The following is a 23,313-nucleotide window of genomic DNA, read 5'->3' as shown; positions in this document are numbered from 1 at the left end:
CTCTCTCTCTCTCTCTCTCTCAGCTGATTGATGATAAAAAAGACTTGAGTGAACGCTGTGAGGAGGTGGTTGGACAACTGAAGCAGGTGGATCAAAAGTACACTAAAAAGATCGCACAGATGCAGGAGCAACATGAATTGGTGAGTTCAGTTTTGAGAATTCGGTGCAGAAAGTTGTTCCTGAACCTGTTGCAGAGGAGATGCTTCTTACATTTAGCTCAAGCAGTTTTTTCCCCTAATATTTTATTTATCATTTTCTCCACATGGAAAGATACTATCCTAAAATTACAGATACCATTAACTGATCATTAAAAATCACAGCTGTGATTGGTCCACTTTGTAACTAGAGACAGTCTGCCAGGATGAAAAAAAAAAATGAAAAAGGTAGCATCATTTTCTCAAAGATAATTTTAAGATCTATGCATCATTTTGCATGGGACTCGGGAGCATTGTTTTAATCAGGAACATCTGCTGTTTTTATATTCAGTTTGTTTCCAAAAGTTACAAGCAAAAACACAACAAAAAGAAACATCTGTTTACAACTTTTCTCTGGGCTTTTAGGGCTGGAACGATTAGTCGACGATATTGACAACGTTGACAATAAAAATTGTTGACCACAATTTTTTGTTTTTGTTTTTGTGTTGGCTTGTTTTCCAATATAAATATCTAAAACTCCTTTAAAACAACGTACATTTTCTTTAGCAGCTATACTGCAGAAGAAAATGTTTTTATTTTAAAATATCTAAAAATCCTTTAAAAAAAGATGCATTCACTTGAGAATCAGCATATAAGATATTTAGACTTGCTTTTAGAGAATAGATCTTGAATATAAGTGTATTTTGTCTTTACTGCACTCGCAGAAGTATAACCTACACTTATATCTAAGATATATTCTCTTAAAGCAAGTATAAATATCTTATATGTTGCTTCTCAAGTAAATATATCTTGTTTTAAGAATTTTTAGATGATTTGAAATGGAAAACAAGACCAAAACACTTGATAACAATAGGATATTTTGCAGTGAATTACTGAATTAAACTTAGTAAACTGAATACATTTAATAAAAAGTATTTTTTCCCTTTAATTCAGTGAATGTCATTTAGAGGTTTTTTAAAGAAAATGATTTTATCATCTTTATTGTTAGTAAGCACGTTTAGTACAACCTTTTAAATCAGGGCACAAGCTGAATAATCGGTTAAGAGCTAACGATTAATCGTTGCAATAATCGTCAAGTAGTAGAATAATCGCTCTAATAATCGTTAGATTAGTCGATTAACAAAATAATCATTAGTTGCAGCCCTATTACTCAATATATATTTGATATGTGACACAATATTTTTTGTATTCTAATCGAGAACTTTCTGATCTATATGAAGTTTTGACCATATGTTTGACAGTATGATGTACAGTAAATAATCCTATTTCATAAGTGAACGGAACACTTTGAATTTTTCAGCAAATTATAATGCACCTGTTTAGAGGTGGTTATATTGGAAATATTCATTGTAAAGTCCAGCATTCATCATGGACATCAAAAGTATGCCAAAATATTTCTTTATTATTATTCTAGTGACTCAAGAGCAAGCAGTAAATGCTTAATTATTTTCTCTCTGCATGGCAGATAATATGTATAAAAATAGGCTTAATATGTATCTAAATCTCAACATGTTTACATATGATGAACTCATTTTTAATGCTACAGTAATTTAAGAAAAACTTATGAATCCATGAATTGCATCGCTTTTGTTTATTTATGAAATGTATAATTATTTCAGAAATAAAGGCATATTCTCAATATACTAGCACTTGACTGTGTACTCTCAGAATGACATAGACACACCAACACATACTATAAATGCAAACCACCGTGTTGGCCACAACGCAGAAGAATAAATTGGCCTTAAAAGACTCCAAACCATGACTGAGTTTATACATTAGCATGCATTAGACACAAGGGGGTGATCAAGATTTAAATATCAGCTCTAGTTCATGTCAGTTTCTAAAGCTCTTGTTTTTGCTGTGGTTTGTGGTTCTCTCTGCTGCTGTGTCTTAACATGCATACGCTGTCGCATGCATATTTTCTTGCTGTGTTGCTTTTGCCACTGCTAACTCTCTCTGTTTCTCTCTCTCTTCCTCTTTCTGCTTGTGTTGTGCATTTCTCTCTGTATCTGTCCTTCCGTCTGCCTGTAGGTGTGGCAAATTCTGGGTCCCATGTGCGAGGTAACTCTTGTTTTTCTATCTAACCCTACGTCACTCCATTGTTCTGTCAAGTTTCCATCCTTTTAGTCCTCTGTTTAACTGGCAATGCAACACAGGCCTGCAGTTTTTGTTTGGTGGGAGCAGGGCCTGTACTTAGATATGAACATTCCCAATTTGGATAATATTTTTCTCAACTGAGAGAACAATTTTCTCAATCGTTTTCTCATTATTTTTCATCCCTTAGTTATAGTTTGTTTTTATGTCTTCACTATTAATATTTTCTTCAATACTACTTATAATAATAAATACAAAATAAAATAAAGGTTTATGGGGGAAACCATATTTGAATGCAGTAAAACCTAACCATGGTGCTACTACAGTAATATGGTATTAATATAATAACAATGTTTAATATTGTGGTTACTATGATTTTATCACAAAATACCATGGTGATGCTATGGTTACTGTAGTAAAAGCATGGTTAATTTTTGTAAGGTAAGGTTAGGGTTTGGTTTAGGGTTAGGGGTTGGTGTAAGGTCTATATAAACACAATAAACATGCTGCAGTGATGCCATTATACTGTATGTTAGTATTTAATTAGGGGAGTAAATAGCATCTAACATAAATTAAAGCCAGTGCAAGACATACAGTACTACTAGAATGTATAACACTTAATTTATACTATAATGTATAAATAATATCTATATAATATGCATTATTGTACTTGTAGTTTTTTTAATGGTAATGATGCTTTGACATATAAAAGTATTGCAAAAATGCTTCATTTAAAAAAAAAGTAAAATAACATTTATTTATTATGATTAGATATGAACCAGACATGCACTTGACAAGTTTTGTGAGATTCACCCAAGCGTTTACTCTCTTACATTCAGTAGTTGCCAGTAATAACAAGTTTTGTTAGTATATTTGCTCATTTTGAATTGCTGTACACACGTTGTGGTGCTCATACAGCTTCTCCTTTTTTGTTTTGACAGGTTGCACATGTACTGTAAGTGGCCTTAAACAAGTACTGTGTAGAGAGAGTCCTTAACCATTTCTTTCAGTATATGCTCAACAGCATGCCAAGATACATGGAACAAATTATGTTGCTTTTATAACCTTGAGATGTTTGTTGATACACGGACCTGTTCAGTAACATTTTGAGGTTTTGTTAGAAGACCTATGTCAATCAAAACATCCTCATAAATGTCACTTTGCATGAATAAGGTACATATTGCAGTCCAGTTACTTTTATCAACATAAAACATTCCCTTCAATTGAGACATCCAGGTAGTAACATCATTTTGACAGTTTCCACAGCATCTTATTCCATTTTCTACATTTTTAAACAAAAGTGGTGAACAATTCATGATCACACAATCAACCCTGTTACCAAAGTTATTGTAAGAAAAATGATCAAACATATATATATATATATATATATATATATATATATATATATATATATATATATATATATATATATATATACACTATATTGCCAAAAGTATTCGCTCATCAGCCTTTAGATGCATATGAACTTAAGTGACATCCCATCCATAGGATTTAATATGACATCGGCCCACCCTTTGCATCTATAACAGCTTCAACTCTTCTGGGAAGGCTTTCCACAAGGTTTAGGAGTGTGTTTATGGGAATTTTTGACCATTCTTCCAGAAGCGCATTTGTGAGGTCAGACACTGATGTTGGACGAGAAGGCCTGGCTCGCAGTCTTCGCTCTAATTCATCCCAAAGGTGCTCTGTCGGGTTGAGGTCAGGACTCTGTGCAGGCCAGTCAAGTTCTTCCACACCAAACTCGCTCATCCATGTCTTTATGGACCTTGCTTTGTGCACTGGTGCGCAGTCATGTTGGAACAGGAAGGGGCCATCCCCAAACTGTTCCCACAAAGTTGGGAGCATGGAATTGTCCAAAATCTGTTGGTATGCTGAAGCATTCAGAGTTCCTTTCACTGGAACTAAGGGGCCAAGCCCAGCACCTGAAAAACAACCCCACACCATAATCCCCCCTCCACCAAACTTCACAGTTGGCACAATGCAGTCAGACAAGTACCGTTCTCCTGGCAACCGCCAAACCCAGACTCGTCCATCAGATTGCCAGATGGAGAAGCGTGATTCGTCACTCCAGAGAACGCGTCTCCACTGCTCTAGAGTCCAGTGGCGGCGTGCTTTACACCACTGCATCCAACGCTTTGCATTTTACTTGGTGATGTATGGCTTGGATGCAGCTGCTCGGCCATGGAAACCCATTCCATGAAGCTCTCTACGCACTGTTCTTGAGCTAATCTGAAGGCCACACGAACTTTGGAGGTCTGTAGCGATTGACTCTGCAGAAAGTTGGCGACCTCTGCGCACTATGCGCCTCAACATCGGCTGACCCCGCTCTGTCATTTTACGTGGCCTACCACTTCGTGGCTGAGTTGCTGTCATTCCCAATCGCTTCCACTTTGTTATAATACCACTGACAGTTGACTGTGGAATATTTAGTAGCGAGGAAATTTCACGACTGGACTTGTTGCACAGGTGGCATCCTATCACATTACCACGCTGGAATTCACTGAGCTCCTGAGAGCGGCCCATTCTTTCACAAATGTTTGTAGAAGCAGTCTGCATGCCTAGGTGCTTCATTTTATACACCTGTGGCCATGGAAGTGATTGGAACACCTGAATTCAATTATTTGGATGGGTGAGCGAATACTTTTGGCAATATAGTGTATATTGTGTATATACACACACACACATACATATACTGTATATACAGCACTGTGTAAACGTTGTAGGAATATATCAATAGAAAAATTTTAAACAACAATTTTAGATTCCCAAGCATTCCTTTTGTAAATAAAATAGAAGTAAGTCTTGCAATAGATGGTATGGCCCCCACAGAACCCAGATCTCGACAGCACTGTGCCAGTCTAGGATTACATATAGAGACAGAAGCAATTGAGACAGCCTTAATACATAGAACTGTGGCAAGTTCTCCAAGGTGATTGGAACAACCTATCTTCCAAGAACCTTGAAACACTGTGTGCAAGTGTACCTAGGAGAATTGGTGCTATTAGATGGTTTTATTTTTACTGCACTTTGTAGTTCATTCAATATGTATATAAAAATGATGATTGACATTATTTATAATTGGCATTATTTACATTATTTGTAATAATTGTTATTTTCCTTTTATTATTATATATATATATATATATATATATATATATATATATATATATATATATATATATATTTTATTATTAATATTTGATTGAATTTTTAGGTATATTTAATGTGTATTACTTCATTCAGACAGGGCCTGAATTCGGTAACAGGATTATAAAATTTGCGAACCTTATATAAAATAAACAGCTCATATACTTAAAATTGACCTACCAAGGTGGACAAACAACAAACACACCTCTTTTCACTGATACTTGGTTGAAAAGTGCCAGTTATCATTTCATCCCTGACTTAACACTAGCAATGCTAGGGTGGCCTTGGTCTCTCTAAATTGATATTCTGATGTTTTCTCTTCTGTTTCTCCCTCCAAACAGGAGATAAAGAAGCTGAAAGAGTTGATGAGTGCCACAGAGAAGATCCGCAGAGAGAAATGGATCGATGAGAAGTCTAAAAAGATCAAGGAGATCACAGTCAAAGGTCAGTTGAGGCCAACAAAAAGCGTCTGTTCGCACCAGTGCCGCAATTTCTCCGATCTGAACCAGGCCACTGCACCCTTCAACAATATCCATTTCAGCCCAGCATGTCGGCTTCATCCACTGAAATGTGGCCAGTTTGTGATTTCTGTCTGTGTCCTAACGATAAGAATAAATAAATCTGATGAATCCCACACCTTTGAAACTGTGACTATTGTCTCTGATGGTCTTTTTTTTATTTTTTATTAAACTATGTATAACAGGGATTACAGACGGAGCAAACTTGTTTTTGTTGACTTGCCATAATACAAAGGAATCTGTCAAAACCTGGTATTTTTAGGGCTGGTCAAACCACACATCACTGGCCGTAACTCTTTATTTTGCATCAGCTTTACATTGCTCATATTTTTCTGGACAGTACATCCAATTCAAACATTACTGACATCAGTTTTGCATAATGTAAATATATTGTCTTTTCCTAAATGTACTCAGGTCTGGAGCCAGAGATTCAGAAGCTGATCTCCAAACACAAATTAGAGCTGAAGAAACTTAGAGTTCTTCACGAGGCAGAACTACTTCAGGCAGACGAGAGGGCCGCCCAACGCTACGTCAGGCAGAGTGAGGAACTACGTCAGCAGTTGGAGAAAGAAAGAGATGAACAGTGCCAGAAGGAGAGAGAACTGGCCAAGCAGAGGTATATACACTCACATATCTTATACACATCTGTGAATCAGACATTAAGCCAGTGAGATTTATATGTCTTTACTTTCAGTTGCTTCCCTCTTTTACATCAGCGAGGGTGAGATTATCATTCTCGCAAACATGTATTATGTTCCTTATAAAGTTGCCAACCAGCCATCTACTGAGTCAAGTTTATATAGTCATCAAATGCAAATTGTACTTTCATTTGGTCAATTTGGACCCTGCGTTTACATATTCTTGGCTACTGATGTTGGAAAACGCACATTCAGACACACACACACATATCCAAAGAGAAAGAAAACGAGAGTGGAACAGCATGACGGAGGAAACTGGCTAGACATGAGCTCAAACCTTAATGCAGCTGTTAAGCATACTTTACACAAATGTCTTTACACAGTTATACACACACACAACTATAAGGGCTGCTGAGTGAATCTACTCAAACCCACAGCCACACAGTGGTTAGTTTAGTGTTCATTTCATGTTCATAAAGGCAATTAGTGGGCAAGTGTTATGTATTACATAAGATGTTAATTGTTGTGTGTTTATTGCAAAACTTGCACCTAAATGAGGGAAAAGGTGTTCTATAGCTGTCATTATAATTAAGCAGAATTTAATTAGCATTTTGTAGGTTTGGCTTTATTGAGGAGAGAGCGTTTATGAAAAGGTGTATTTTTCCCCAGTCACCTCGGGAATTCCACCACTCTGACATGAACAGACATTTCACTCTGTCAGACAGGCTGATTATTCATAGCAGATAATAAAATCAGCTTGAGAGTGTGTTATTTATTAGTGTGTGTGTGAGAGGCAGATGGGGAAGTGTGTTTATGTTTTTGTGTGTGATAGAAATAAAGGAATAACATAAACAGTCAATTCACTATAATAATAAATTGCACCTGATTCATTAAATAAGTTATGAAAATCAGGTACTGCAACAAACATGCCCACAAAATTAGTGCTTATAGATAAACATACATATTTACATATTACAATGACTTTATCGGAAACCGAATATTTAATCTGAAAAATTTACAATTTGTCATCAATTACTTACCCTCATGTTGTTGCAAACCAATGACTTACTTTCTTCTGTGGAACTCAAAAGATGTTAAGCAGAATATAAGCTTCAGTCACCAATTACTTTCATTACATCTTTTTTCCCGTACAATGAAAATGAATGGTGACAGACTAATATTCTGCCTGACATCTTTTGTGTTCCATGGTAGAAAAAAGTCATCCATACGCTTTTGGAACATCATGAGGGTGAATTAATGATGTCAGAATTTTCATTTTGGGTGAACCTTCCCTATAAATGGACTGCAGGTTATATGTAAATAAAATGTAGGGTGTTTTGCTGAAACACAGTGCTCTAAAGTGGTGAAACTTAATTCATTAATTTCCCATTTGCACAATTTTCGAGACTAACAAGTTTAGTAAATGAATGTACTGTATGTGTGTGTTTTAGGTATGAGAAACAGCTGCAGGAAGAGGAGAACACACTGCAGCAGCAGAGGAGACGACTCTATAAGGACGTTTCGGAGGAGAAAGAACGACTCACACAGATAGCAGCAAGGTCAGATTCAAGGTCAACCAAAGGCACATGAGCAGATTATTGTTCATCTATCTGCACCATAATAATAATATTAATAATAATAATAATTGTTTCTTATGGAAACAGTGTTCTCAGTTGTTAGTAAACCGCCATCGACAGAGGCATAGTGTTTGGTTTGTTTTGGGGTTTTTTTACACTTTGCTCTCTTTGGACCAATATGAACTTGTTGCCCCGGAACAGCAGGGATGGTGGGAGCAACTACAGAGAAGAGAGACATGAGTCAAGTCACATGCCTCACATATCTCTGTGATTTGCTAACACCACACCTGGAGAAAAGAGACTCATCTCAAACAAGCTTTCAGTGTCCAAATGAGAGTGATGTCACTGCATTAATGGTATAGTTCACCCAAAAATGAAAATTCTCTCATCATTTACTCTTTCATGCCATCCCAGATGTGTGACTTTTCTTTCTTCGGCTGAACAAAAAAGATTTTTAGAAGAACATCTGAGCTCTGTAGGTCCTTTCAATGAAAGTGAATGGTGACCAGACCTTTCAAGCTCAAAATCACAAAGGCAGCATAAAAGTAATCCATAAAACTCCAGTGGTTAAGTCTATGTCTTCTGAAGTGATGCAATCACTTTGGGTGAGAAACAGATCAATATTTCAATCCTTTTTTTACTATAAATCTCCACTTTCACTTTCTGAATGTGAAAGTGGAGATTTATTGTAAAAAAGGACTTAAATATTGATCTGTCTCACCCACACCTATCATATCGCTTCTGAAGTATATTAATTACGTAAATGCTGCCTTTTATGTGATTTTTGGAGCTTGAAATGTCTGGCCACCATTCACTTGCATTGTATGGACCTACAGAGCTGAAATATTCTTCTAAAATTCGTTTGTGTTCAGCAGAAGAAAGAAAGTCATACACATCTGGGTGATTAAATGATGAGAGAATTTTCATTTTTGGGTGAACTATCCCTTTAAAGAGTTCAGCCAAAAATAAAAAAAGTCTGTCATCATTTACTTACCCTAGAGTTGATCCAAACTACTTTGACATTCTTTCTTCTGTGGAACACAAAAGGAGATGTATATGAAAAATATTAGCCTCAGACACCATTCACTTTCATTGAATGGAAATAAGATGCAAAGAAAGTACAAAAGACAAAATATTTTGTGTTTGTGCTTTACAGGCAGCGTGCTGAGTTGGAGGACTTAAGGAAGCAGCTGGAGGAGAACAGCTCTCTGGCTGGAAGAGCACTTAGAGAAGAGCTGGAGAAGAACAGAGAAGAGCAGGAGAGGCGACACCATGTAACACATGAACACCTCTAGTCATATTGTTACACATTAATAGTTCACCCAAAAATGAAGTTTATGTCATTTTTTACTCATCCTCATGACAGTCCAAACCCATATGACTTTCTTATGTGGATCACAAAAAGTGAATTTTTGGCCAGCTTCATCAGAAAGACTATGCTGGTTGACCAGCATTCTGTGGTTTAAGCTAGTCTTTTCAGCATTTTCATGATTATATACACCAACATTTAAATGAATATAACTCCACAGCGGTTCAGAATAGAAACATAGTAATTAAAGCGTTGAAAGGTTTAAGCTTTCCTTCTTACTATATGGCATAAAACTCAAAATGTGTTTCTATGTCAGAGTGACAAAATGTGCTTGTTTTTGCTGAGATTTTTATTTAAATACGAAATGTTGGCTCATCTAATTTTTTGGTTATTCTAATTGTGTGTGTGTGTGTGTACATGTTTGATTAGGTTGAAATAAAGGCCCTCAAGGAAAGACTTGAGATTGAAAAACAGACATGGGAAGAAAACTATATGAAAAAAGAGGTAACCTTTTATTCGCATGTATTTGTGTGTGTTTGTCTGCCCAAAAATGTGTTTTGTGCTAAATTGATATACTCTTTTCCTGTGTACATATCTATAGTTGAAGTCAGAAGTTTACATACACGTAGGTTGAAGTAATTGAAACTCATTTTTTAATCACTCCACAGATTTAATATTAGCAAACTATATTTTGGCAAGTCATTTAAGATATCTACTTTGTGCATGATACAAGTAATTTTTCCAACAATTGTTTACAGACAGATTGTTTCACTTTTAATTGACTATATCACAATTCCAGTGGGTCAGAAGTTTCATACACTAAGTTAACTGTGCCTTTAAGCAGCTTGGAAAATTCCAGAAAATGATGTCAAGCCTTTAGAAAATTAGCCAATTAGTTTCTGATAGGAAGTGTACTGAACTGGAGGTGTACCTGTGGATGTATTTTAAGGCCTAACTTCAAACTCAGTGCCTCTTTGCTTGACATCATGGGAAAATCAAAAGAAATCAGCCAAGACCTCATTAACTGTGGACCTCCACAAGTCTGGTTCATCCTTGGGAACAGTTTCCAAATGCCTGAAGGTACCACGTTCATCTGTACAAACAATAGTACGCAAGTATAAACACCATGGGACCACGGAGCCATCATACTGCTCAGGAAGGAGACACATTCTGTCTCCTAGAAATGAACATAGTTTTGTGCGAAAAGTGCAAATCAATCCCAGAACAACAGCAAAGGACATTGTGAAGATGCTGGAGGAAACAGGTAGACAAGTAGACAAGTATCTATATCCACAGTAAAATGAGTCCTATATCAACGTAACCTGAAAGGCTGCTCAGCAAGGAAGAAGCCACTGCTCCAAAACTGCCATAAAAAGCCTGACTACAGTTTGTAAGTGCACAACAAAGAACAACAAAGTTAAGGTTTTGGAGTGGCCATCACAAAGCCCTGACCTCAATCCGATAGAAAATTTGTGGGCAGAACTGAAAAAGCATGTGCGAGCAAGGAGGCCTATAAACCTGACACATTTACACCAGTTCTGAATGGAGGAATGGGCCAAAATTCCAGCAACTTATTGTGAGAAGCTTGTGGAAGGCTACCCAAAACATTTGACCCAAATTAAACAATTTAAAGGCAATGCTACCAAATACTAACGAAGTGTATGTAAACTTCTGGCCCACTGGGAATGTGATGAAAGATATAAAAGCTGAAATAAATCAATCATTGTGCGAGAAGTAATCACCTGTAAGTGTCTTAGGTTTAACAGCCAAATGTATGTTTACTCTTTAGTGTGGTGTTCTTAGAATAATGTCAGGTGATAGGCAGGTTGAAGTACATAAAGCTCAGGTGATCCAGAGATAAGATGTTTTAGAAGAGTTTGATTCTTTGTTAACTGGGAGTTACTGATGACATTGTCACAGGGTCTACACTATCATGCTCTTTCTGAAACTCTCAGACAAGAATACTACCTCAGTTAACTTTACTAGAAAATATAGAAACTTTAATCCCCAAGGACCATATGAATAAGGAATTTCAGGTCACACTTTTCTTGAGCAATATCACACAAGTAAGGGCTCTTGTGTGTGGAAATACTTTCTTACGCCACGGATTCAGAATCTGCCGTTGTTAGTTCGAAAGATGCGCCCAAGCCTCTGTTACTAATTCGAAAATGTCACTTTATAATTAGTAATGACATATTAGATTGTTTCTAACAAGCTATTGGAGAAACAAGGACGTGCGTGTATGAGAGAGAAAGAGAGAGAGAGACTGAGCATGTGATTTCCTGCGTCTGTTGCAGTGATGAACAGCAATTCTGCATCTGTTAGTTTAACTCTATTGTTTAGCTGTTGTGTGGTAGTAATCCGCTCTGATCGTGGAGTGATGCTGCCATATTTGCTATCCGAATTATCCTATGAGAATTTTGCTCATGTTCAAGTGTTTTGATGTCGGAGAGAAATCCTGGAGGACGTCAGTTTCATTCTTGTATATTTCTTGGGGAATTTTCTTATTTTGACAAAGACACAGAAAGCGTTTTCTCTGCTCCGCCATGTTGAAAATTATCATCTTCTCCCAACTCGGAAACTGGGTATCAGATAGGCACCCTGAGCATGTCCAATTTCTCCGTCTGTCGCTACTCTCAGCTGTGATCGGCAGTAATGCTGTTAGTTTAACTCTATTTCTCAGCTATAGTGTAGTAGTAATCCGAGCGATCATGGAGTGAGAGACAATTCTGGATGACTTCAAAGAAACTTGTGCACTGACAGACAGAGTTTGTCAGTGTCAGCTCCACTCACTTATAGCATGCACACAATAGTCTTCTGACGCAACCTGCTGGCGCAGATCTTTAATATCACAGAGATGAATGAAAATTCACACAAGGATGAATGAAAATTCACACATCTAGCTGCTCTTGCACATTAGTTTGGAATGCCATGAACACAAGTGGAGTGATACAGATAGTAAAGTGTCCCAGTGCTGATGGTCTAGAACTAACAGCCCTCTTGGAACGCCTCTCGTCCAATCAGATTGGAGGACCGGAACTAACTGTTGTATAAAATAAGGTTGTATTTGTAAACATTAGTAAATGCTTTAGGTATTATGAACGAACAATGAACAGTAATATTTTACAGCATTTATAAATCTTGATGAATGTTAATTTATAAATATACTATTGTTCATTGTTAGTTCATTTTAGTTCATAATGCATCATTTTACATTTCTGTTGTAAACTTAATCTATATGCCTGCCATGTTTGAGCAGAATGTGTAGGTACTGTCTGTATGTATGCATGTCTGTTATCTTTTTTAATCCAGTGTAGAAATTATTAAATTATATTTCTGTGACACTCAACATTATGCAACAAATGTCAGAACATTCCTTTAATTTAATGTACAATGTGGTATTGTTCACTAATATATGGACTTATTGGCTGTGGTCTTTCCATCTAATGTCAGCAAGACTAGAAGATGATATCAGAGTAATTTGCTGTGATCACATGGATCTCAGGTTCAGTGTGTTTACCACCACAAGGTCAAACCAGTATTTTGGGAACAAATATCTTTATTTAAACAAAGTGACAGAAAGTGTATGACTGGCATTCATTCATGTGTGTGTATGTGTGTGTAAGGTTAAACGGTCATTGTGGTAATGTCTAAATGTGTTTCCTCTCACAGGAAGCATGGCTGCTGAGCAAAGAGAGGGAGCTAAAAGAGGAAGTGCGTCGAGGGAGAGACAAAGAGATCGAGCTGGCCATTCAGAGATTAGAGGAGGAGACCAGAGGGGTGAGAGAGGAGTGTGAGAGAGCAGCAGACAACCGGTGGGTTTCCTCTTCCTGTTTGCCTGAACATGTGTGTCTGTTGAGAGTTGGATTACCTAAAGTTAGCCATTGCTCAGTGAGGGATTCAGAATTGGCTTACATGAGAGCAACCTGAAGGCAGTTTTGACACTTTTTAATCAACTATTGAAATGTTAATAATATCATGAATGACAGGGAAATAACTAATATGATTTGCATCTTTAAGTAAAAAAAAAAAAAAAAAAAAACTATCTTGAAATTGTCATATTTTATCCAATATATGGACCCACTTTATATTAGTTGTCTTTAACTACAATGTACTACACATTTGATACAGTGTCCTTATACATATGTGTTGTTGCATCGTACTTATATATATAAAGCACCTGAATTTAGTTATGTCTGTACTTACACAGTTAACCTTACCCGTAAGCCTAACCCTAACTCAACCCTTACCCTAAACCCTAACCCCTAACCCTACCCCCTACTCCTAAACGGTACTTACCTCAACCTCAGTAGCAGCAAATGTGAGTCTTGTGAAAATTTTGCAGAACAACATTGTATTGTATGTATTTAAATGTATTTTCATAGTACATAGTAGTTACAGACACCTAATATAAAGTTGGACCCAATATATTAAGGCATATTACATTTACATTTATTCATTTAGCAGACGCTTTTATCCAAAGCGACTTACAAAATGAGGAAGGATAACATCATAAGCGATTCATCTTAAGGAGGCAGCAGTTCGAAAAGTGCTGCATTACAAAGTTTCAGTTGCATTAGAAAAGTATTCGCCAAGACAGAGATTAGGGTGTTTTTATAATTATAATTATTGATATTGTATGGTCAAGTGCTCACAGAAAAGTTGTGTCTTTAGCCGTTTTTTGAAGACAGAGAGGGAGTCTGCTTCACGGATTGAGTTGGGATGGTTGTTCCACCACAGTAAAGTAGAAGTGAAGCCGAAAGTCTGGGAAAGTGATTTGATAGCTCTTTGTGTTAGTACCACAAGGTGCAGCTCATTTGCAGACCGTAGCCTTCTGGTGGGAATCGAGCTTTGCATGAGTGATTTTTGGTAAGGTGGCGCAGAACCAGTGGCTGTTCTGTATGTCAGCATCAGAGCCTTGAACTTGATACGTGCAGCAACTGGCAGCCAGTGAAGAGAGACAAGAAGGGGTGTAACATGCGCTCTCTTGGGTTAGTTGAAATCCAGCCGTGCTGCTGCATTCTGGATCAATTGCAGAGGCCTAATTGTGCATGCAGGAAGGCCGGCTAAAAGAGCATTACAGTAGTTCAGTCTAGATATGACAAGAGACTGAACAAGGATTTGTGTAGCATGATCAGAGAGGAAGGGTCTTATCTTCCTAATGCTGTAGAGTGCAAATCTACATGATCGGGCTGTTTTTGAGATGTAGTCAGTGAAATTGAGTTGGTTGTTGACGTTTACCCCTAGGTTTCTGACCGTTTTGGGTGGTGTTATTGTGGATGAACATATTTGAAGGGGACATGAAAATTTACTGCAACAGTATCTCATGCAGGAGACCAGAATCCAAAACACAAAATATGCTAGTTAACAGACGTACTGGTCATTTCTGCAGAGTTTTGAATACAATTAAAGCCTTGTGGGCCCAAAATATTTAGCTCTTCACGCATATTTTGGAGTCAGGATATGTGCAATATGGGCCATTTACATTTAAATGATTGAAATCTATCCAGGTATTTGGCAGAAGGACTGTGTTTTGTGTTTTTTAAGCCAAATGTATATTCACAATGTGGGTGTGTGTGTGTGTGTGTTTGTGTACAGGATAAATCGTGTGAGGGAGAAATATGAGACTGAGCTCCGAGATCTGGAGCATTCGGAGCGGGCGGTGCTGCAGAAACAGCAGGAAATGAGAGAGAAACATAGTGAGATGGAGGGTGAACTCCTCCGCATGCAGTCACTCCTACGACAGAGAGAGCAGGAAATAAGCGACCTCACCCAGGTAACCATCGTCATGGGGGCCATGCCATGTTTGTCCATGCTTATTAAAAGTGGATAACGACCACATAAATCTACGGAATCCATTGTAGATCACAAGCTTCTACATAGATAAACCTTCAAGGCCCTCGGTTTGGCTGTTTTAGGGTGGGGGTGTATATCGAATATTCACAATATATTCACAACGATTTTGCTAGCATTATAATATGTCGCTGAGATGTATAAGGTGCTTTTTATTAGGTCCTTAAGTTTCATAAAGAATGTGTCACTAGAATAGTTTCGCAATCCCTCCTTGCAAGGTAAGTCAGATGTTTTAAAAGCGTCTCTCTTTTAAATTTCAGCAGCAAAAATTCTGTTTGAGTTGGGAGTTAAAATCATGTCCGTGAATCAGTTCAAACCATCCCTTTCAGAAAATGTGTTCAAATAATCATTTGTTTGTGTCACTCAAAAATGTTGCATTTTGCATGTTGCATTTTAAATGTAGATAAATATAGCTGTTTTCTAATATATTGTTGCACTGACACATGTAACTGAAAATGATAAAATATCATTCTTCCTTGTGTTGGATAACTTAACACTCTCAATCCTGACTCCTGAGGTGACTCCTCAGGCAACACACACTTATTCTTGCAATTTCATTAGAAACATGTAAAAATTTCCATTAGGCTGCCATGTGACATTGCGTAAGTATGACAATAAAGCTCTATTATTTGCCAGCTCATTCCTCTAGAGGTGCAGAAAACTGGTTTACCTTTAGCCGACTTTGTTTAACTGAACGCCTGACCGTAAATGTCAGTGTGCAGAACAAGTAAAACAGATAACATGCTGTCAGTGATAAGTCTAAGCAAGTAGACTTAGTTGATTCATACACACAAGACCAGTTGCTTTGGAGATTAATTACACTTCGTTTAAAGTCAAAAGGAAACTGCGTTCGCAACCCATTGTACATCCGCATTGAGAAGGATTTTTGAGTTAAACAGGATAACGAGAAAATATGAAACGGGGCTTGATTTTATCTGTTGGGAATTGATTGAATTGTGATAAGTAGGCATTGCAAACCAAAATGCATTCTTGTGGATGAAAGGGAGGCATTGAAAAAAAGGGCTTGGTGATGTCTGCTGAAAACAAAATTATTTTCAGAGTTGGAGAAAGCTATTACCAGGGTTCCCACGCATCCTGGAAAACCTGTAATTTTGCAATGCAGTTTTCCAGTCATGGAAAAGTCATGAAAAACTTGAAAAATACCTAAATGTCTTGGAAAATAATTATTTGTATTATGATTATTAACTTATTATTAACTATTTATATTAACTGTTTGACTGTGTTTACAAGTTACATGTACAAAAACATGGTAAAAACCGGACTCGGAATAGGAGTCAAAAACACAAATTTTTATCATTTTGTCACTGCCAGCGGCTGCGCTTTGAGAAACAACATCAACTGTCATCAACGAACCATTGTCACATTGTCAACTTTCTCATGCTTTGTCTCTGTCTTTTGTCACCTTGTGGGTCACAGTCACGTGATAAGTTATCAGAGGAGCGCCGCAGCCTTGCTGAGGTGATCCGGCAGGAGTTTGCGGAGCGACTGGTAGAGATGGAGGAAGAAAACAGGAGGATGAAGATGGAGGTCTCGGAAGCCAAGGCACGACTCCGCTTAGAGGTGGAGGGAGTGACCAGAGAGAAAGAAGAAGAGCTTACAGAGGTGCACCAGAGGTGAGCGGTCAAGAGGAGGAAGAAGAAGAGGATGAATATGAAATAGGGATGGAAATCCTTAAAAAAAAAAAAAAAAAAAAATTTAAGGGGCCTGGGTAGCTCAGTGGTAAAGACGCTGGCTACCACCCCTGGAGTTCGCTAGTTCGAATCCTAGGGCGTGCTGAGTGACTCTAGCCAGGTCTCCTAAGCAATCAAATTGGCCCGGAGTCACATGGGGTAACCTCCTCGTGGTCGCTATAATGTGGTTAATTCTTAAAAGCACATTGGGAATTGGGCATTCCAAATTGGGAGGAAAAAGGGGAGAAAATCCATATATAAAAATATATCTTTTAAAAAAATAAAATGTATTAAATTGTGAGAAATAGCATACCTTGTCTACAGCATGTTTATTACACAAAAATCCTTGGAGTAATGAAAGTTATAGACATATAATCATTTCGAGTTTGCATTTTGGCTGATTAGAAATAATTGAGGTGTGAATTCAACATCTGCACCACTTTTGTGAATGGTATTTCGGCACAAAATCTGCTACATCTTCCACAACCTAGCACTCAGAAAGACCCGCAAGTTCAGAAAATGCGGCATGCACATTGCTTTCAGTGTAGATTTTAGTGAATCGGGCACTAAAGCAGTGAAGATAAATCCAAATAAATGGTGCTTTTAGTGGGCGCAATTTATTCTTATTTTCCCCCTGAGTGTTCATTGGCCTAATGCAACAGAATTTAATTTTTCTCATTAGTAAATGCATTAGGTGTAATGTACTAGTTCCTTGTTTGAATGTTACAACAAGGTATTTTATTGCAAATTTGAAATGAATTTCTGTTCTGTTCTCAACCACAATGACCGTTCTCTCTGTCTTTTCTAGAGTGAAGTCCGCTATTTTGAAGAAGGAAGAAACTGTTAATAACCTTCGGAAGCAACATGAGGTATGGTCTATTGCGAGATATCTGATTCAAAGACTTCTGTCTGTTATATGTAACAATAATTGCAATAACCGTGTGTAACAAAGTTCTTAGGATGGGGTGCAAGGAGGAAGCGTGAGACGGTGAAATTTAACTCAGAGTTCATTTATTTCCTCAACTCAAACAGTTCGCTTTTCAACGCAGCTCAGCACACGCTCTTTCAGTGTGTGTCTGTGGGTAGCTCTCTCCCCCTAACTGGCATCTGGCTTGCTCTTAAAAGCCCGTCTCCACTCTCACTGCAGTGACAAACAGCTATAAGAGACAATCATTGCCAGGTGATGATCCTTACCGTTCTCATCTCCTGATCTCGCTCTCCATTCACAAGCCGGCGCTCAACCATGCCCCCACCACCACACCGTGTTGTGAATATGTTTTGATTTCCAACTAACTTCTCTTTCTCTTCTGTCTTTCAGGCTGCATTGAAGAGAGCAGATCATCTTGAGTCTTTGTTGGAACAGCAGAGAAAACAGCTGCTAGGGAAATGATTGGCATGTTCGGGCATCGGCCCCCGAGAGCTCCTCCACCCACCACCCCTTCCCTTCTATCATACCGTCCTCCTGCACAAAAATCATTCTCTTATCTATATTCTTGTTGGGTTTCTTTTTTCTCCTTTTGGTCATTTGGATGACCTGATGGGTTCTGGATGGATTCTTGAAAGAAGGGTGGATGGTTCCACCAGACATCTCATCCAGGACGGCAACCTTTGGCATTCCCGGGGGAATGGTGCAAGAAGTAAGACAGGAATTGAATCTTCTGTTAGGATTCCTGGAGAGACTTTTGTGCATCTCTCTTGCCCGAATATGACCGAATTACAGGCACCTCATAACATTATACACAGGCAAAGAAACACTAAAGAAAAAACACTAGTGTGTGTGGGCGAATCTCACAAAACCTGTCAAGAACATCTTTGGGTCTCCCCAAAGTAAGAATACAAAAGAAATGAAAATGACATTTTGCATAAAGAAAAAGAAGCCTACGTTTAGGACCATTAAGTTTTTCTGCATTCTGGCATTATTTTTATGACAATTAAGCAGTTACTGTGATGAGAAAAAAATAGTACATTTATTTAAATTGTAAAGTATTTATATGTGAATTTACCTTTTAATTTATTTTGGTTAAAAAAAAAAAAATATTACTGTAATTTTGTACTGTTGAGAATTACTGTACAAAAAATCTCAAAGGCAGAACATACTCATTTATTATGTACCGTAATGACAATTTGAAGGGGAAATGTGCTTAATTGTCATTTTAAAAATTGTCAATTATGTCAGAATGGAACTTTTAATGGTCCTAAAAATAAGCTTCATTTTCTTTAGGCAAAATAGAAATTGTTTATTTTTGCTTGTGCTTTTTTTGGATATGTTTTATGCGGGGGGGGGGCAAAGTGGAAAACCTCTTTGCTGGGCACAAAGGCATCCATAGAAAGCTCTTCCAGATGTTTCTGTGACTACGTCCTCACTTCCCTTTTCTCTCTCGAGCATAAGAGGATCTCCTGTCCACTGGAGATTCCAGTGGACAGGAGAAGTAGAAATCTCATTCCCGAGAAGTTAACCCTTTAAACAGGAGAGCTCTTACCACCTACAAACACACATGCAATTACACATACACACTCCCCTCACCTTTTATGTGCTGCATACAGATGCCTTTTGTCCTGGTGCCCCTCAGGCCTATCTCTAAATTACAGGAGATGTCCTAGAAGCCCCCAGGACTCCTAATCATGCTCACACACAGCCCACAGTGAAGCCCAGCTCTTTCAAATGTCAGAGAATGATGGCAGCATTGGTATCGGATGGACGTTTTAGAATGTTTGCTGACAGAATGTAGATGGATAAGATAAGTTTGGAAGGCCTTTGTAGAGTGATAGGGACCGACAGTAGATTGAGCAGCTGTCGCGGTAAATGTTTTGCTCGTACCGAAATGAGAGTCCTGATTGAGGTTCAGTTGAGATGGACGTAGAAAGTTGGATAGAGAAAAAGTAAAAGGTGGATGGATAATGAAGAGAAAGTTAGTAGTGTTTGTGCTCATGACAACTCAGAATAATTCATACGACGGCGATGGAAAAATCATAAGATATCATACGACTTGGCTCACACAAAAAGGTGCAACTTTAATTCCATACAGACCAACCGATCAACAAACAGAATTTCAGTTGATACAATTTGGCATTACATTTTCGCCAACCTCCTGACTATTTATTTTTTTAAGAAAGATAATGTCAGTAAACATATTTTGTTACTCATTCCATATTTTTTTTATGCAATTCAGATGACTTATGTCAATAACCTGTAATATGTTTCCTCCGTCTTGTTCCAAACACTATTTTTTTCTTTCTTCTGTGGTACACAAAGTTATTTTCTGATTAAAATCATGGTTGGGTTTAAGGTTTAGGTAAGGAGTTACACTTCATTGTTAGGTTTAAGTTTGGGTTAGGGGTTAAACTTAGGAAAACATTTTGAAAACCATTCATTGTTTCTTTATTATCTCCATGGGAGTAAAAGTCGTAAGTTTTTCTACAAGCCAACTTGTAAGATTTCTTACGATTTTTACAATTTTCATGAGACATAGTTGGCTGGGCTGGACATGATAGGGTATACTTTGACTTTGATTATAACTTTGAGAATAGGTCAACATCCTAGTTGGTCCTGTAACAACATTCTTATCTACCAATCAGATTTGAGGGATTGGGAAAAGGGTGGGGTTAGGTTTACAATGTGCCTAACCAGGGACGACACGGTAATGCAACAAGTGATAAAAGCTATGGCTTCCTTGTGAAATCTTGAGTTTTTGTTCTAACCAGCTGCGACCGTAGGACATTTTGTTGAGTACTTGGTTGGTTTCTGTTTCTGCGACTTCTTGTTGGGTAACCCTGCCCACCAAAATCATGCACCACATAACTATATTAAACATCAAATATGAATGTTAGCCTGTGATTGTGTCTTATCGCACAGTTTCGCGTTCAGTGTGGACAAACTCTTGTCTCTTGAAAATTTGGCGCATTGCGCATGTTTAGGACACAGTGTTTGGGGATGACTTAACATTGTTAACCCATATTTAGGGGTAGTTCATGGTTAGATTAGGGATTGGACTGATTATTTGAAAGGAATGTTGTTCCAGGACAAACACAAAAACCTGTTGATCCGGGGGGAGACATAGTATGGCTGGTATTCATGCTGTGGTTTAAGACAACCAAAAGCCTTCCAATTTCTCTCCCTCTCTTTGCAATGTATACCAAGCTGCCTACCCAAGAGAGCCGAGACAAATGCAATAGAGCAGTATTTGGGGTGAGTGGGTGGGGGAGGAGTTTCAAAACCCTCACTGGTCTTCATTGTTTGTTGTTATAAAGTCCCTTCTGTTTCAACTTCCCTGTTTCTCATTTAACATTATTTTTGGGTCTACAAGGATATATCACACAAAAACATACAAAAGAACATTAATATGATAAGAAATTGCAGAACACATTTTACAATGTAGCTGAAGTTTGCTTTAAGGTTCAGGTTATTTCTGTGCCACTAGAGGCAGCAAACATAATGACTGTTTCCAAACAGGTTTTCTCAGCTGTAGAGTTTGTAAAAGTTATTGTATAAGACAGGAAAATACCATTTGTTTCTCTTGTAATGGCCCTTTCTGCACAGAGCAACTTCAATAAAAAAAGTTTTGAGTGAATGATTAAAGAGCAACCCAGAAAAGCAGAGAATGTTATCTTGCCCTCTTATCTTGGGAAAGCTTGACCCAGATGTTTATTCTGATTGGGTCACTTCAGGTCTTGTCATGGATACCTTCTTCTTAAATACTTTATTAAAAAACAAAAACTCTGATTTCAAAAAGATCAGGTTTCTCATTTTAGGGCAGAGAGGGGAAGCCTGTGAAGCCAAGAGCTTGCTGCCTACAAAGCCCTTGAATTCACAGGAGACCAATTTCAGTATACAGCAGGCTCTGTTATGTGGCTCAAGCATTAGTAATGAGATGAAGTCATGAAGGTGTCATAAAAGCATAATAAGCATAATTTCATGACTCCGCTATTGATATCACACTTGTATGTGTGTACTGTATGTGCATCCAAGGTCAGTTGGATATCTTTTATTGGAACCCCAGTGTGAGGTTCATGATGTTTAAAACATTCTGAGAATGTTTCAGATGCATTGTGAGAAGGTTAGAAGTCAGTTTTGGCAGCAGATGCTGCTCCTTGGCTGTCTTTCTCACTTTAGATGACAGCGTGGTTGGCATGGCCTGTGCGTCATTAGTGCCAATGAACCCTTTTTTGTGTGCGTGTGGCCAAGCGCCGACTCTGGCCTTTTGTAAATGATCTGAAAAACACTATTATTATTATCCATATTAATGTCACAAAGTTTGAGGATCATTTAGCCTTCAAACCACTCTCCCTTTCCCTCATATTTATATTTTATTTTAAGTTGCTTGTTCTTGCATGTATTATTTTTATGTAAATTTATTGTGCCCTCATACATAGCTCTTAATTCAACTCTTTTACCCACTTCCTGTGCTTTGTTCATTTAGATTAATAGCTGTGTTTTCAAAAACTGTTGAATTTCTGTAAGAAAATAAAATTTTAAAATGGATTAGTTGACTCTTGACCTCTTGTTTTTTACACTTAACAATTACATAATCATTTCCTCTCCTACATGCTCCATCCCACAACAGTGACCAAGTCTGACTTGAGACGCCATTCAGATAAATTGCCACTCCACACAGCATTGCATCGCCAACATCTGGTGCATTTTTTAAAGTTTGGCTTTTTTTATTTTTGAACAAAGGAACATCCCTTTAAAATAAATGGTACCAGTTACAGTAACTAAGATTTACATGTGTACATTTAACCTAAAATAAAGGTCATGGAAATGTAAAATGCCCACTTTCAGTTCTGATCTAGCATTGTACTACAATACTCCATTGAAATGCGTTGTAGTGGCACTATTTACGATGTTTTGTTTTTTTTTCCTCGGATTGGTTGCTTTTGCTTTCTCATTTACAGGTTGTTTTGAATAAAAGCAACTCCCTCATAAATACATTTAAATACATTTTTACCTCCTTTTTTCCCCTCTTGCTCTCTTAATCACTCACATGCACACAAACACACACTCACATTTTGCACAGCATTTGTGTTTCTGCAGCTTCTGCAGGTTTCACAACCTTGAAACCAAACCACAAGTACTATATTCAAACTACTTCTCAGGAGGAGGGGCTGGCTTGTGTATGTCAGAAAGAAGATAACTGCCCTGAATGGAATTGAGGCAGCTGTAACTTGTGTGATAACAAAGCAGACTTGCATGTTTTTGAACTGGGGTCTATATGCATGCTGCTGCATGTCATTTTGGTTATTCCTTGTTCATGTGCATCTGTTTGTCTATCCTTTGATGCCTGAATATGAACATTTCCAGGGGTCGTCT

At 37.7% G+C, this 23,313-nt stretch overlaps 1 protein-coding gene across 4 annotated transcripts in view; it reads left to right on the top strand.

Moving 5' to 3' along the window:
- Positions 1-22,479, top strand: part of LOC127423575 (centrosomal protein of 131 kDa-like) — a 36,857-nt gene extending 14,378 nt beyond the window's left edge. For all 4 annotated transcript variants that reach the window (XM_051668002.1, XM_051668003.1, XM_051668001.1 and 1 more), the window contains 11 exons: positions 24-140; positions 5,762-5,864; positions 6,353-6,554; positions 8,028-8,135; positions 9,310-9,427; positions 9,892-9,966; positions 13,135-13,277; positions 15,061-15,238; positions 16,753-16,949; positions 17,815-17,875; positions 18,325-22,479. In XM_051668002.1, coding sequence (XP_051523962.1) covers positions 24-140; positions 5,762-5,864; positions 6,353-6,554; positions 8,028-8,135; positions 9,310-9,427; positions 9,892-9,966; positions 13,135-13,277; positions 15,061-15,238; positions 16,753-16,949; positions 17,815-17,875; positions 18,325-18,396 — 1,374 coding nt within the window. In that variant the 3' untranslated portion in view covers positions 18,397-22,479. The remainder of the gene's footprint in view (positions 1-23; positions 141-5,761; positions 5,865-6,352; positions 6,555-8,027; positions 8,136-9,309; positions 9,428-9,891; positions 9,967-13,134; positions 13,278-15,060; positions 15,239-16,752; positions 16,950-17,814; positions 17,876-18,324) is intronic.
- The last annotated feature ends 834 nt before the right edge of the window (positions 22,480-23,313 follow it).

The sequence above is a fragment of the Myxocyprinus asiaticus genome, chromosome 32 (assembly GCF_019703515.2).
Source record: "Myxocyprinus asiaticus isolate MX2 ecotype Aquarium Trade chromosome 32, UBuf_Myxa_2, whole genome shotgun sequence".
In the NCBI taxonomy this organism is placed as follows: Eukaryota; Metazoa; Chordata; class Actinopteri; order Cypriniformes; family Catostomidae; genus Myxocyprinus; species Myxocyprinus asiaticus.
The sequence above is the reverse complement of the archived record's forward strand: the minus strand, read 5'-3'. Positions and strand labels throughout refer to the sequence as shown.